At 40.2% G+C, this 16,780-nt stretch overlaps 1 protein-coding gene across 1 annotated transcript in view; it reads right to left on the reverse strand.

Annotated features, from left to right (window-relative positions):
* LOC149130250 (cytochrome b5-like) overlaps positions 1-16,011 on the reverse strand; it is a 17,173-nt gene extending 1,162 nt beyond the window's left edge. Inside the window, exons 1-5 of the mRNA XM_089345955.1 lie at positions 15,587-16,011; positions 3,465-3,501; positions 2,730-2,821; positions 1,826-1,849; positions 1,091-1,128 (exon numbers count right to left, since the gene is read on the reverse strand). Coding sequence (XP_089202081.1) covers positions 1,091-1,128; positions 1,826-1,849; positions 2,730-2,821; positions 3,465-3,501; positions 15,587-15,766 — 371 coding nt within the window. The 5' untranslated portion in view covers positions 15,767-16,011. The remainder of the gene's footprint in view (positions 1-1,090; positions 1,129-1,825; positions 1,850-2,729; positions 2,822-3,464; positions 3,502-15,586) is intronic.
* Between the last annotated feature and the right edge of the window lie 769 nt (positions 16,012-16,780).

Here is a 16,780-nt window from a genome sequence, read left to right on the forward strand (position 1 = left end):
AATACCAGCATGGAAAATGGACATTAAATGATGATGATGATGATGATGATGATGATGAACCTAGTCGATCATTAGGTCATTCCCACTCAAAATTTTAATTAAGCTAAATACACCTTGTGAGGTTAATTACTTGACGGATTTATTAGAGACTTGAAACTATTAGGTATTGTCTCGTTATTTATTCATTTTTCACCTGGGCTACTTGTTTATTACCTTTTCACTGACCAATCGTATATAACTCATATCTTATGACTCACTGATATATTTTTATTGCTCTTTTCAGACGTGTTTTATATATAAATTTTTTTCTTTATAGTTTCTTTTGTCAGAGCTGCTTCGAAATTCCCATGACCATCCCACTGAATCTTTATAAACATACCCTCTCGCCAACAGTCATTCTCCTCGAACTTACTCGACCCCATTGCCTTTGCAAACTGGAACAGGTTTGAACACGTTTTCATCTTTTATCATTTACTTGTGTCAGCCATTGGACTGTGGCCATGCTGGAGCACCGCCTTGAAGGGTTTTGCTAGAACAAATCGACCCCAGTAGTTATTTTTCTAAAACCTGGTTCTTATCCTACCTGTCCCTTTTTCCCAAATCTCAAAAAGTCATAGGGACATAAACAAACCAACACCAGTTGTCAAGCAATGATGGGGAAAAATACAAAGATGCACTCACACACATACACACACACACATGTGGCTCCATTTAATTGAACAATGCAATCATTACATCAATTTAAAGGCAGGGCTATCCTCAGTTGCATAAAATAAAATAGAATTTTTTAATCAGAAAGAGGGGAGAGTAAAACAAAGGAAAGAAAAGACAGAAAGATAATCCTTTCTACTATAGGCACAAGGCCTGGATTTTGCTGGGAGTGGGACGGTCAATCACATCGACCCCAGTGCGTAACTGGTACTTAATTTATCGACTCCGAAAGGCTGAAAGGCAAAGTTGACCTTGGCGGAATTTGAACACAGAAGGTAGCAACAGGTGAAATACCGTTAAGCATTTCGTCCAGCGGGCTAACGATTCTGCCACCTTGTTGCCTTAAAGACAGGTAGATATATATAAAACAGGTGCATACCTTTGCGAGAACGGTTCCTCCTCTGTCTGAATAGAGGGCTGCAATTAAATAAAAAAGGACAATGAGTTAGGAGGTGAATCTTGAGGCTTCCATTGGTTGATACTCAAAGGGAAAAAAAATCTGCTGGAAATAGCAGCTACATATATATTCTCCCCACTGCCCCGAATCACACTATGCAGTCTTATAAAGACAGTCACATATTGGATTATAAAGTCCAAGATAAATCATCTATGAAACACACAGACAAAAAAGAAATAGAGGCGGGCATGGGTGGACGGTCTTTGTTCATAGGTTTGCCCAGTCACGAGAAAGAACAATAGTAAATATCAATACGACCCACTGTAGTCACCAGGAAGAAACCTATGCATTCTCTCAACATGCTGGAAATAGCAACCAAATCTCCCTCAACTCTTCTATAAAAATAGGAACATGTTGCATAGGTGCAGGTGTGGTTGTGTAGTTAAGAAGTTTGCTTCCAAACCACATGGTCTCAGGTTCAGTTCCGCTGTGTGGTATCTTGAGCAGATGACAACCCCCCCCCCCCCCCCCACAACAATCAAAGTCTTGAGAGTGGATATGGTTGATAGAAACTGGGAAGGATTTCATCCAGCGTGCAAACGATTCTGCCAGCTTGCCCACGCGTGGTCAGGGGCCTGAATATTTTACAAGGCCACAAACCCCTTCACATAATAACACTAAAAAGCAATAAGGGTTAAAAAAAAAAAGGGTACTTACTTTGCTCCACTTAGTTTTGTCATCCTGGGAGAAGAGAAAGAAGGAGAAATATAAAGAAACATGTAGAGAAAGATGTGTGTGTGTGTGTGTGTGTGTGTGTGTGTGTAACATACATGCAAACACAACTCATGTCAACATGGAAAATGAACATTGAATGAGGGGTGTGATCTTTGAACGTTGGGCCTCACGGAGGCGATGACAAGTAACCGAGGCCTTTAGTGATATGCCGTGCTTGAGAAGATGTGTCAAGCCAAGTGGAACCGTAGTCATGGAAATGGTAACTGTGCTGGTGGCATGTAAAAAAAAAGCATCCATTACACTCTTGGAGTGGTTGGCATTAGGAAGGGCATCCAGCTGTAGAAAAACCATCCCAAATCAGGCTGGAACCTGGTGCAGCTCTTTAGTTTATAAGTTCCAGTCAAACCATCTCACCCATGCCAGCATGGAAAGCAGACACTAAATGATGATGATGATGATGATATATATCTATGCATATACAGATAGACAGACAGACAGACACGTAAACACACACACATACACAGGGTGACCAAAATCTGGATAAATGGAACTATCACTAATATTTTTGTTTTCTTTCTTCTGCAAACTGAACAGGAGTTTGTCTAAAGAAATTATAATATTCAGAATTTCTGGTGATCCTGTGTTTATATATGTTTATATAACATAGTCCACATAACATAGCAGTTCAGCAAGAGAGACTGACAGAAAAAGTACCAGATTTAAAAGAAGAAAAAAAAAAACAGAAGAAAAAAAATCAAGCAGAAGAGTTGACCTGTTCAGCTAAAACTCTTTGAAACAGTGCCGCAGCATGGCCACAGTCCAATGATGGAAACAAACAAACAAACAAACAAAAAAGAAAAGATAAAGCAATGATTTGGTCACTCACATCATGAAGCTCCCCGATGTAATATTTCTTCATCATCTCTTTGGCATCGGAAGAATGACTGACATTGTCAAAGGGTTCCGTGGCGTCACTCCCTGAACAAAGAAAAACAACAAACAGTCATGAAAATATGTGGAAATGGTGCCACCAAAAGCAAACTCTGGGATTTCAGAAGGATGCTGATTGTGCATGGGTTCCATGTTGACAAGAAATGTCTTTAGCTGCATTTGTTATAGAACTGAAGTAGAGAAAATATGGTTAAAAGGCAACAGTTTAACAGTATAATGAATAAGTGTGGCTGTGTGGTAAGAAGTTTGCTTCCCAACCACATGGTTCCGTGTTCAGTCCCACTGCATGGTGCCTTTGGCAAGTGTCTTCTACTATAACCTTGGGCTAACCAAATCTTGCAAGAGGATTTGGTAGACAGAAACTGGAAAAAGGTCTTGCGAAGACCTGTTGGGGCAAGTGAAATCGTAATTGAACCATACTCGATGACTGGCATCTGCGCCAGTGGAGCACTAACAGCACTGTCCGAGCGTGTTCGTTGCCAGAACAGCTGTCTGGCTTCCGTGCTAGTGGCCCATAAATAGCACCATTTGAGCGTGATCGTTACCAGCGTCGCCTTCCAGCAGCCATGTAGTTAGACTGAACCCACAATCTTCCTGGGAGAAGCAAAAGGACAACAGAATCACAGCGGCCATCTAAAACAAAATACAGAAAAAAAAAAAGGTTTCTTACCCCCGAGGTCCAGTAAAACCTCTTCTCCTCCCGGATGCTGGAAAAAAGAAACAAAAATACAAAATTAGGGTCAATTGATATCATACAACTATTTTTTGTAAATTTTAAAAAAATATTTTATGTCATATATTTTTTTTTGTGAACAACAGTGATGTTGATTAGGGGTTGGCGAGGGGCTAGTCTCTGAGTTAGTTACAAAGGGTTGTTTATGTAAACTCAAACAGAATAAACTCACCAATATATTTTTGTTCAACTGACTGACATTTTGGGGACCAATTCTGAAATCACTTTTATTAGATATAACACAAAAAAAAAGAATGCTCCCTCATTCTTTTACTTTATGAGACTATGGCCATTTACCCCCAAAATACATTTACGCCGATGTTAACCCCCTTAATTTGAAAGGAAGAAAATCATAGATTCATTGAATTTGAAAGGTTTATTGAATCTATTTTCATGGAAAATACAATTATAAATACAAAAAGTATAAAACAAATGTGATGAAATAAATTCATATCCTCATTATGAAACAAAAGGATCTTTCTAGAAAGTTTTTCATTTCAGGTTTTGGAGGAACGAGGTTTCGTTTTTGTTACAATTGAATTTTGATGCCAGAGCAATTTGGATACAGTCATCGGAGTCCAATCGATTACACTTTGTTTTTATGTTCATTAAAGTGTAAAAATCTTCGTTTGCAAAGGTAGGTTGTTTGCAAAAGCAACCTACCTTTTTTAACTTGCTTCCTCATGTCAGAAGACAAATTTGTCTTTGTAACAAGGAACATGGTTTTTTTAATGTAATTTTATTTATGCCTCACAAGTCCTCATCCATAAACGGGCTGCGTGGTAGTAGTGTCGTGGATGGGCTGTCATAGCACATGTTCCCTACTACTACTACTACTACTACTACATTTCGTTATGTTTTGCTATGTACGTGATTTGGTACATGGAAAAAACTGGTCCATGGTTCAAGGAAAGGTTGAGACAGATGTTATAGAAGACAACAAAGCAGAAAAACAGAGAAGAAAGATAAGAAGAAAACCTCGTCCTCCGTCCTCGTTGAGATTAGCAAAGTAGGTCATGATTCGGCTAATTTTGCTGTTGTATCAGTTTTAATTATTCTAACCTACTTTGTATGGTGAGTCATGTGTGGAGACCAAGGGGTTAAGGAAACCTGATATCAGATAAACAAATTCGACAATAGATATACTCCACACACACACACACACACATATCAGGGTGATATACATGCATATGTGCATGTAGGAACACAGACATGCACATACACACACACACACATATAGATGTAAGGAGTGGCTGTGTGGTAAGTAGCTTGCTTACCAACCACATGGTTCTGGGTTCAGTCCCACTGCGTGGCACCTTGGGCAAGTTTCTTCTACTATAGCCTTGGGCTGACCAAAGCCTTGTGAGTGGATTTGGTAGACGGAAACTGAAAGAAGCCCGTCGTATATATGTATATATATATATATATATATATATATATATATATATGTGTTTGTGTGTCTGTGTTTGTCCCCCCTCCCAACATCGCTTGACAACCGATGCTGGTGTGTTTACGTCCCCGTAATTTAGTGGTTCGGCAAAAAGAGATCCGATAGAATAAGTACTAGGCTTACAAAGAATAAGTCTTGGGGTCGATTTGCTCGACTAAAGGCGGTGCTCCAGCATGGCCACAGTCAAAGGACTTAAACAAGTAAAAGAGTAAAAAGTAGCAATCTAGATTTAGAGGGACAAAAATCCATCAAGTCAAACTGGGTGATTTTAGTTTTTATTCTTATTCTTGATGTTCTTAAACAAGTCTCTCACAGTAAAACTTTTATTCCATTATTGAAACCCAGTAATTTCCCCATTTCTATTATTAATGTTTCTAAGTATTTTTTTGTTTAGCTACTAGCCCAATTTCAGATCTCGCTGGATTTAACAATCTACAATTAGGTTTATGCTCTCTTAAAAATAATAAAAAAGCTTCTCTCTTAGCTAAGCATTCTAACCTATTATTGATATTACTATGCTCAGAGAGGAATTTAACCTCATAATTAATACTGTTGTGTCTCTCCTGCAATGTTCTACGCCAATAAAATACTATTGTTCCTGAAAGTTGTTTTTTTTTAAAAATCTTCCGCAGACTGTTTGAAGCTTATTAACTTCCTGCAGCTAGATCCTTGAATCTTACAATTACATCATCATCATCATCATCGTTTAACGTCCACTTTCCATGCTAGCATGGGTTGGACGATTTGACTGAGGACTGGTGAAACCAGATGGCTGCACCAGGCTCCAATCTGATCTGGCAGAGTTTCTACAGCTGGATGCCCTTCCTAATGCCAACCACTCCGAGAGTGTAGTGGGTGCTTTTTACATGCCACTGGCACGAAGGCCAGTCAGCTGGTACTGATCATTATTATATATATGTTGTTTCTCATTTTGTCCACGTTTTTTTTGTAACGTCCTGTACCTTTAGTCGAGAAAATCGACCCCAGGATTTATTCTTTGTAAGCCTAGTACCTATTCTATCGGTCTCTTTTGCCGAACTGCTAAGTTACGGGGACGTAAACACACCTGCATCGGTTGTCAAGCTATGGTGGGGGGACAAACACAGACACACAAACACACATACACATATATATGACAGGCTTCTTTCAGTTTCCGTCTACCAAATCCACTCACAAGGCTTTGATCGGCCTGAGGCTCTAGTAGAAGACACTTGCCCAAGGTGCCATGCAGTGGGATCGAACCCGGAACCATGTGGTTGGTAAGCGAGCTACTTACCACACAGCCACTCCTGCGCCTATCAATATTGCATATAAACTACTACTACTACTACTACTACCAGAAGGGACCGTCTATGTAGTCACTTGACCTACTAGAAATAATAGCTAAATGCTCCCCATCACCACAACGCTGACCTAGAAAAAATCTCCAAATCTAAAAATGACCTCTTCTTCACCACCTATTACTTTTCTCTCTCTCTCACAAGTCATCATCATCATCATCATCAACACAGTCTTAAGAAGGTTTACCTAGTGTTGTTGACCTTCAGACTGACTGATGAGAACAATCAATGCAGTTTATACACACATGCCGTTCCGCGCGCGTGCGTGTGTGTGTGTGTGTGTGTGTGTGTGTGTGATGGGTTGCACTCGTGGCTGTGTATGGACCAAGCTCTCGTTTCAGAGGGAGAAAGAGAGAAGAGAAGAGACAGTGATGGCAGGGTGGCAGTGAAAGGGTTGGCGAACGAGGAAAGTTCTGCCTAAGTGACCCAGTTTCACATATTCTTGCTTGTAAACACATACTGCTACTACTACTACTACTACTACTACTACTACTACTACTGCTGCTGCTGCTGCTGCTGTGGTTCTCTATATTATTAACACTATTCCCCCCCCCCACTATCACAATAACCAGTACCACCACCGCTGCCACCGCCACTACTACTTGCTGTACAAACAAACTTTCAGCCATAAACCACATAACAAATAGTAAAAATACTAAACTATAAAAAAAATAAAACACTATACATCACCGTAGTGGTAATGACGATGATGATGATGATGATGATAATGGCCATCATCATCATCATCATCAATAGCAAAGGTGAGACATGAAACCCTGCCCTGTGCTTTCCCCACCCACGTAGGAATGAGGGGTGGGGGTTGAATCCCAACTAAATAACCTTGGAAGATATTTGTGGGGGGTCCACACGAGAAAGAACACACACACACACACAATAAAATAAACAAACCCATTCACATGGACATTCTAGCAAGACCCTGATTTTTACCCCCTTCCCTCCAACCACCACCACCACTCCTTCCATCAGACAAACCAAACAGCAAACAAGGAAATCTCAAAAAAACACCAAGAACCACAGACCTGACAAAACCCTTCTAAACATCTAAGGATACTGGTTCTCAACAATTTTTTCGCCTTTGGAACCCCTCCCCCCACTTAGTTGCTATTTTATTCAGGTGGACCCCACCCCACCACCACCACCACCCCATAGCCATTTTTTTTTCTCTTTTATTGCCCACAAAGGGCCAAACATAGAGGGGACAAACAGGGACAGACAAAGGGATTAAGTCGATTACATCGACCCCAGTGCGTAACTGGTACTTAATTTATAGACCCCGAAAGGATGAAAGGCAAAGTCGACCTCGGCACCCCATAGCCATTTGATAGGCTTTCACTCTTTTGTTGGTTTCAGTCATTAGACTGCGGCCATGCTGGAGCACCACCTTCAGTCGAACAAATCGAACCCTGGACTTATTCCTTATGAGCCTAGTGGTGCATCTTGTGGTGCATCTTTGCTTCTTCCCCAGTTTGTTGATTGTTGCAATGATCTGAAACGAAGGAACAACCTGTTTCCGTGAAATTCTGTTTTTCCGCTGGGGAAAAACAGCAGCCGAAACAGTTGTCATGCTTCAGACAGCTTACAAGGCCACTGCCATAAGCAAAGCACAAGCTTACGAGGGGGTTTCATGCTTTAGGAATGGTCACTTGTCGCTTGGAGACCAAACTTGTTCAGGACAACTGTTGACCGCTTGAACGAATGAAAAACATCATGAAAATTCATGAACTGATCTTGGAGGATCATTGCTGAATAACGGATGAATTTGTTGATATGTTGGCATGTCATGGAGCTTATGCCAATGAATTTTGAGCAAGGAATTGCAAATGAAAAGAGTCACAGCAAAATTTGTGCCTCATTTACTGGCAGAAGATCAAAAGCAGTCATGACTGGATGGGTCACGAACTGAAAGAACGGTTGAAAGTTGATCTGAACCTTTTTGCCAAAGGTCATCACTGGTGCCACGAAAGCTGGTGCCACGGAATTTTCACATGTGGAAGAGGTGAAGAAAAAAAAGGACGGAGGTGTTAAAAGGCATCACTTTACAAGAGTTCCAGCATTGCTTCAAATGGAGAATTCTTTGAAGGGGATAAAAGTGTAAACATGTAAGACTAAATGAATAAAATAATAATGGAAAATTCCGGTTCCTTTTGGGTACCCCCTCCTGTATACATACATACATACATATATCATCATCATCATCATTTAACGTCCTCCTTCCATGCTAGCATGGGTTGGACTATTTGACTGAGGACTGGTGAACCAGAAGGCTGGACCAGGCTCCAATCTGATCTGGCAGAGTTTCTATGGCTGGATGCCCTTCCTAACGCCAACCACTCAGAGAGTGTAGTGGGTGCTTTTATGTGTCACCCGCACGAAGACCAGTCAGGCAGTATGCATATATCTATATCTCTATCTATCTATATAATAATAATAGGCTGTTGTTCGATAGTTAAGATTTTAATTAAATATTCACAAGAGGTTTACAAACACCATTTCAATCTTAAGTTGGTGCTTGAGATGTCTTTTATCATTTGTAATCAATATTAAAAAAAAAAAAGAGCAAAGTCACAAGTCCATTTATTCGTTTTACTGGCATACCATATGAATGTATATGGAGAAAGTAGTGACTGTACTGAGAGTGGTGACTGTGCTGAGAGATAGATAGATGGGAGGTTAAGAGAAGTGGAAGGGAGGAGAGAAAGTGAGAAATAGCCAGCAGTTTTTCTAACAAACAGGTAAGTATAAAAAGGGAGGGCAGAGTGGGAGAGAGGAGGAGATAGTGAATATCAAGGTAAAGGGGTGGAAAGGTGAACAAGAAAAGATAGAGCTGTACAACAGAGATAAGACATTAGAGATAAAGGGAGCGAGAGAATAACAGAGATAGATAGAGAGAAATCTTTGTATGGTAAGTAAAATGTTGGGGTGACATTGCAAAAATGAAGAGACAAAGTGGAAGCGGACTCGGGATTGAAAGAACAGGAACTATATCAACATTATTTTTAAAATCCACTTTTCCGTTCTTGAATTAGAAAGAAGTTATTGAAGCAATATTCTCTACAGCTGGATGTCTGTGTTTGTAACCCCCCTCCCACCACCAACATCGCTTGGCAACCGATGCTGGTGTGTTTACGTCCCCGTCACTTAGCGGTTCAGCAAGAGGGACTGATAGAATAAGTACTAGGCTTACAAAAGAATAAGACCTGGGGTCGATTTGCTCGACTAAAAGGCGGTGCTCCAGCATGGCCACAGTCAAATGACTGAAACAAGTAAAAGAGTAAAAAAAGATATATATATATATAAAAATCAGAATGTGTGTCTGTCTGTCTGTCTGTCTGTGTGAATCCCTAAAACTCGAAAACTACGCAACCAATTTCATTCAAATTTTACACATGCCTTACTTAGGGTTCCAGTTGTGTTTTAGTCAAAAAAAATTATTAACTTCTTGCAGAGTTCGAGCACACGGCAACATAATATCTCCTCCACTATTTAAGTATTACGTGTCAAAAGTGAAACAAAAACACTCATGTCAAATACTTTCACTTTAAAAATGAAACTATTCCACTAACTGAAACAATCACATTTCGATACTGTAGTGACAGATACTTTCACAGAGAGAGAAAGAGAGAAAGAGAGAGACAGAAAGAGAGAGAGAGAGAGAGAGAGAGAGAGATATGTATATGTATACATATACATGTATATGTACACCATTTCGATAGTGTAATGACAGATACTTTCAGAGAGAGAGAGAGAGAAAGAGAGAAAGAGAGAGAGAAAGATAGAGAGAGAAAGAGAGAGAGAGAGAGAGATGTATATGTATACATATAGATGTACACGTATATGTATATATATATAGATCTATACATACATGTATATGTATACATATGTGTAGATGTATATATATATATATATAGATGTACATGTAATATGTACACATATATACATATATACATGCATACAGATATCTATACATATATACACCCATCACACACACATACACATGCACACAAACACACACATTAGTCATTTGTTTTCTTATCCAAAACTACGTCAAAAGTACTGAATGGATCTTTATGAAATTTGGAAATTATATTTGCATAACGGCCATAACTCCCATGAAAATTCATATATTTTTGATGTTGATGAAATTTTAACTCGAACATAACAGATGAGCATTATTTAGAAAATGATGTCACACGTTATCGAGGCTACCATTCTTTCTGGATGTGCAAAAGGGGATGACGTCTTTATTCCAAGAATTCCTCTTACTCCATCAGGAGCAGACATTCCTTTTACATTCAGAAGACTACAATTCCCCCTTCGTGTGACTTTTGCCATGTCCATAAACAAATATCAGGGTCAAACACTGTCTGTAGCTGGTCTTCTCTTGGAAGAGCCCTGCTTCTCACATGGACAACTGTATGTTGGCTGCTCAAGAGTGGGCAGCAACAAAAAACCTATTTGTATATGCTCCACAAGGGAAAACAAGGAACATAGTTTACAATGAGGTGTTATAATCACAACAGCAAGAAAGTATGTACATGATCACCTTCTTTTACGAAACTTCATTGACTTTCATATATTTATATTGATATACATATATATACGTGTGTTTGGGTGCGTGTGTGTATATACATCTCTATATATAAAGATGATGCGTAGTCTAGACAGCGTTTTTAGATTTCATTATTCTCTTTAACCCGGGCAACGCCGGGTATTTCTGCTAGTATATATATATATATATATATATACATATATATAAACCATACTGCCATGGCTGGGCCTATTTATAAAAACATACACACAAACATATATATATACACATGTCTATACACACACACACACATATAATTGTGTATCATATCTAGGTGTCCTTGCAGGAGTGTACACTCCAGTGCACATGCACTCAACAAAAGCAAAGAAATAAAAATAGGTTTCTAGAAGATTAAATGTCAATGGAACCTCCCCCTGTGACCACCCAGCAGAGATAATAATGGAATGCGAAAAGGAAGGAGTCACTGATTAATGTAGTCATAAACAACATAAGACTAGAAAAAGAGATGGAATGGGTCATAAGTGGAATAACCTTGATCCTTCTTTATTTGGAAATAAACAACAAGGTCATGGTAGGAATGTCTCTTACCATAAATCCACCAGAACAGGGATAACCTGGGGTTAAACAATAATTTTTAAAACAACAAAATGTTAGGATATTTAACGAGTCAATGAGAATTGCAGCAGAGTCACTTGAATGAATCGACCCCAGTGCTTCTCCTTTAGAACCTGAAATTTTATTCTATCAGTCTCATTTGTTGAACCACCAAATTATGGGGACATAAAAGAAAAAAAAAAAAATCCAGTACCAGTTATCACACACATCATCATCATCGTCGTTTAACGTCCGCTTTCCATGCTAGCATGGGTTGGGACGATTTGACTGAGGACTGGTGAACCAGATGGCTGCACCAGGCTCCAATCTGATTTGGCAGAGTTTCTACAGCTGGATGCCCTTCCTAACGCTAACCACTCCGGGAGTGTAGTGGGTGCTTTTACGTGCCACTGGCATGAGGGCCAGTCAGGCGGTACTGGCAATGGCCACACTCAAAATGGTGTATTTTACTTGTCACCTGCACAAGAGCCAGTCCAGCGGCACTGGCATGATCTCGCTCAAATGTCTTTACACATGCCATCCGACACAAATGCCAGGAAGGCGATGCTGGGCACAGGTGCCAACACGATTTCGCTTTCGCTTTCCCCAACAGGTCTTCGCAAGCCGAGCTTCGTGTCCAATGAAGGAGACGACGTTGGCATGGATGCCAGTCATCGAATTTTACTCGATTTCGATTTCTATTTCACTTGCCTCAACCGGTCTTCGCAAGTGGAGTTTAGTGTCCAATTTATCTCGATTTCTATTTCACTTGCCTCAACAGGTCTTCGCAAGTGGAGTTTAGTGTCCAATTTATCTCGATTTCTATTTCACTTGCCTCAACCGGTCTTCGCAAGTGGAGTTTAGTGTCCAATTTATCTCGATTTCCATTTCACTTGCCTCAACAGGTCTTCGCAAGTGGAGTTTAGTGTCCAATTTATCTCGATTTCTATTTCACTTGCCTCAACCAGTCTTCGCAAGTGGAGTTTAGTGTCCAATTTATCTCGATTTCTATTTCACTTGCCTCAACAGGTCTTCGCAAGTGGAGTTTAGTGTCCAATTTATCTCGATTTCCATTTCACTTGCCTCAACAGGTCTTCGCAAGTGGAGTTTAGTGTCCAATTTATCTCGATTTCGATTTCACTTGCCTCAACCGGTCTTCGCAAGTGGAGTTTAGTGTCCAATTTATCTCGATTTCTATTTCACTTGCCTCAACAGGTCTTCGCAAGTGGAGTTTAGTGTCCAATTTATCTCGATTTCTATTTCACTTGCCTCAACCGGTCTTCGCAAGTGGAGTTTAGTGTCCAATTTATCTCGATTTCGATTTCACTTGCCTCAACCGGTCTTCGCAAGTGGAGTTTAGTGTCCAATTTATCTCGATTTCGATTTCACTTGCCTCAACAGGTCTTCGCAAGTGGAGTTTAGTGTCCAATTTATCTCGATTTCGATTTCACTTGCCTCAACAGGCCTTCGCAAGTGGAGTTTAGTGTCCAGTTTATCTCGATTTCGATTTCACTTGCCTCAACAGGTCTTCGCAAGCGGAGTTTAGTGTCCAATTTATCTCGATTTCGATTTCACTTGCCTCAACAGGTCTTCGCAAGTGGAGTTTAGTGTCCAATTTATCTCGATTTCGATTTCACTTGCCTCAACAGGTCTTCGCAAGCGGAGTTTAGTGTCCAATTTATCTCGATTTCGATTTCACTTGCCTCAACAGGTCTTCGCAAGCGGAGTTTAGTGTCCAATGAAGGAAGGTACGCGTAAGTGGGCTGGCTGAGGCCAATCTGATTTATTTTGTAGCTTTGAGATTTTGATGAGGTAACTAGTATATTGTAAGGTTGGTGTGAGAAGCCAGACCTGGCTACTTTGAACATAAAACATGTGGAATATTTTAGCTGGATATGGCCGTTTTAAATGCTAAAGGGTTAAGGTGACCATTGTATCTTAACTTCAGCAAGTGAGGTGCGATGGTCTTTTACCAGAACATAGTTTTTGGTAAAGTAAATGCTTTGGAATTCTTCCATCTGCCATACAGTTTGCAAAGTAGCTTCTATACTCACAACATTTGCAATTTCTCAAAGACTTCAAACATTGCTCACATTGCCTCCCCAAATTCATCATCATCATCATCGTTTAACGTCCGCTTTCCATGCTAGCATGGGTTGGACGATTTGACTGAGGACTGGTGAAACCGGATGGCAACACCAGGCTCCAATCTAATTTGGCAGAGTTTCTACAGCTGGATGCCCTTCCTAACGCCAACCACTCAGAGAGTGTAGTGGGTGCTTTTACGTGTCACCCGCACGAAAACGGCCACGCTCGAAATGGTGTCTTTTATGTGCCACCCGCACAAGAGCCAGTCCAGGGGCACTGGCAACGATCTCACTCGAAAATCCTACGGGAGCCAGTCAGGCGGTACTGGCAACGGCCACGCTCAAAATGGTGCATCTCATGTGCCTCCCCAAATTATATAACAAAATTTATAACAGGATAACAGTTTTATCAAGATTTATTGTGAGGCTTAACAATGAAATTTTATCCACCACAAAAGTTCAAAGATCCTTTGCTTTGTACTTTAAACTACAACACCGTTGTCAGCGTACAAGTGGGTTTCTTATCAAAGATACAAAAGCGTGTAATTTGGAATTAAGTCGTTTGAGACTGAATGACTTAGCAGTTGGATGGAAGAATATTGAAATATAACCAGACCAGCCCTGGGGGTGCAGAGGAAAAAATCTTCTGATCCATATGGTTTTGCTTTTTTGGAGACTCTCTCATTACTTCAGCTGCTTTTGCATTTGTCATTAGTTGGTGTTTCATTCAACTTTCTCTCACTCTGTCTTCCTGTTTCTGTTGTACCTGTAATTCAAAGGGGGCCAGCCTTGTCACACTCTGTGTCATGGTGAATATCATTGAGAACTACGTTAAGGGTACATGTGTCTGTGGAGTGCTCAGCCTCTTGCACGTTAATTTCATGAGCAGGCTGTTCTGTTGATTGGATCAACTGGAACCCTCATCGTCGTAAGCATGATTCAGTACAGTTTTGACACCAGACACCAGTAACATATATATATTGGCATGGTTAATCAAACAGGAAAATAGAAATCAAAACAAAAGCATATTTTTATTAACAATTGGCAGAAATGACAGAGTGACTGATGGACTGAGTTTTTTGGTTCATTTGATAAGAGGCAATGAACGAAACTCTCGGCCATTGAGTCATCCTATAACTTTTGCAGATCAATAATAATAATAATAATAATAATAATAATAATAATGATGATGATGATGATGATTTCAAATTTTGGCACAAGGCCAGAGATTTTGGAGAAGTGAGTAAGTCAACTGGTACTTATTTTCCAGATCACGAAAATATGACAGTCAGGTTTGAACGCAGAACGTAAAGACGGACGAAATGCCGCTAAGCATTTAGTCCGGTATGCTAACGATTCTGCTAGCTCGACACATTTTACAAAAAGAAAAAAAAAATTATTATTATTATTATTATTATTTCTCCTATAGGCACAAGGCCTGAAATTTGAGGGGAGGGGGCTAGTCGATTATATTGACCTTCAGTACTCAACTAGTTTCTTACTTCATCGACCCCCAAAATGACAAAAAGCAAAGTCGACTTCGACGGAATTTGAACTCGGATCATCATGACGGACAAAATGCCATTCAGCCATCTGTCCGGCGTGCAAACGGTTCTGCCAAATTCGTCACCTTATAAACAATAATAATAATGCTTTCTACCACAGGCAAAAAGGGGCTATTCGATTCCAGGGAACCGACGGCTCAAACTGGGCCTTATTTTATCGACTTCGAAAGGAGGAAAAGGCAAAGGCGACTTGGGCATAATTTGAACTCAGAACGAAAAGACGGACAAACAAAACACCATTCAGCATTTTGATCGGCGTGTTAACCGATTCTGCCAGATCGCGTATCTTAATAAAAATACTAATGAAAAAAAAAATTCTTTCATATATATATAGAGAGAGAGATGCAGTCAAATACAGATATATTTTGTATTAAATATACACACAAACACAGACATATATGTATATATACACGTATATACACGCACACAAACAAATATAGTATTCGTAATTACCTCGTCCAGAAACTCAGTCACATCATAAACCTTGTTGTCAATGACCAACCACAACGATTTACATGTTTTGTGCTCCTTGACATGCTCAAGTTTGTAAACCTTCACGTCCGTCTTGTCGCCTTCTTTCTTCTCGTTATTCCTATCTTCGTCCACCTTACCACTTGCCTCCTCCGCAGACATACTCTCTCTCTTTCTCTCTACGTATATATCTATATATATATATATATATAATTTAAATATTGTTGTGGTTGTTTGTAGATGATGATGCAGGGAATGAATGAATATCTTTACACCAGACTGTCCTACGTATTTTTCGCTAGTTTACTTCGATCTGCTTATAAATTGGGTTTTTAGCTGGTTGGTTGGTTGGTTAGTTGGTCGGTTGGTTGGTTGATTGACCTAAGTTGACTGACGGCTCTCGTTTCCTTTCTATCGAACTGATTGACTGGTTTCGGGTGTGCGAAAGACGTAGGTGACACCGATTCAGCTTACACCGTGCAGCACTGACTCATGGGATAGCTTCATAGACGCGCTTGTGTGTGTGTGTGTGTGTGTGTGTGTACTTGTTTCTGCGTTTGCGTGTACGTGTGTACGTGTTTGTCAGTGTCTGTGTGTGATTGTGTATGATTCTGTGTGTGTTTGTCAGTCTCTGTAAGTTTGTGTATGTGTATGATTGTCATTTGGCTGCGGTCATGCTGGAGCACCGCCTTTAGTCGAGAAAATCGACCGCAGGACTTATTCTGTTGTCAGCCTAGTACTTATTCTATCGGATCTCTTTTTGCCGATCCGCTAAGTTACGGGGACGTAAACACACCAACATTGGTTGTCAAGTGTTGGTGGGGGGACAAACACAGACACACACACATTTATATATATATATATATATATATATGCATATCTTCGTGTAACATACCACTAATCGGTACTATTAAAGCAGCGCGGTCGCGCGTCCGCGATAGCTAGTCGTGAGTGGTCGATCCTAACCCTAAACACGTATTCATTTGCACACGCGGATTAGGGTTAGGGTTAGGGTTAGGGATAGGGTTAGGGTTAGGGATACGGTAAGGGGTAGGGTTAGGGTTAGGATCGACCACTCAAGACTAGCTAGCGCGGACGCGCGACTGCGCGTTCGGGTCCGCGCTGCTTTAGTAGTACCCCACTAATCATGTATTTCATATAAAGTTTTATTCCCCA

This window comes from Octopus bimaculoides, chromosome 30, assembly GCF_046866305.1.
Source record: "Octopus bimaculoides isolate indiv1 chromosome 30, ASM4686630v1, whole genome shotgun sequence".
Taxonomy (NCBI): Eukaryota; Metazoa; Mollusca; class Cephalopoda; order Octopoda; family Octopodidae; genus Octopus; species Octopus bimaculoides.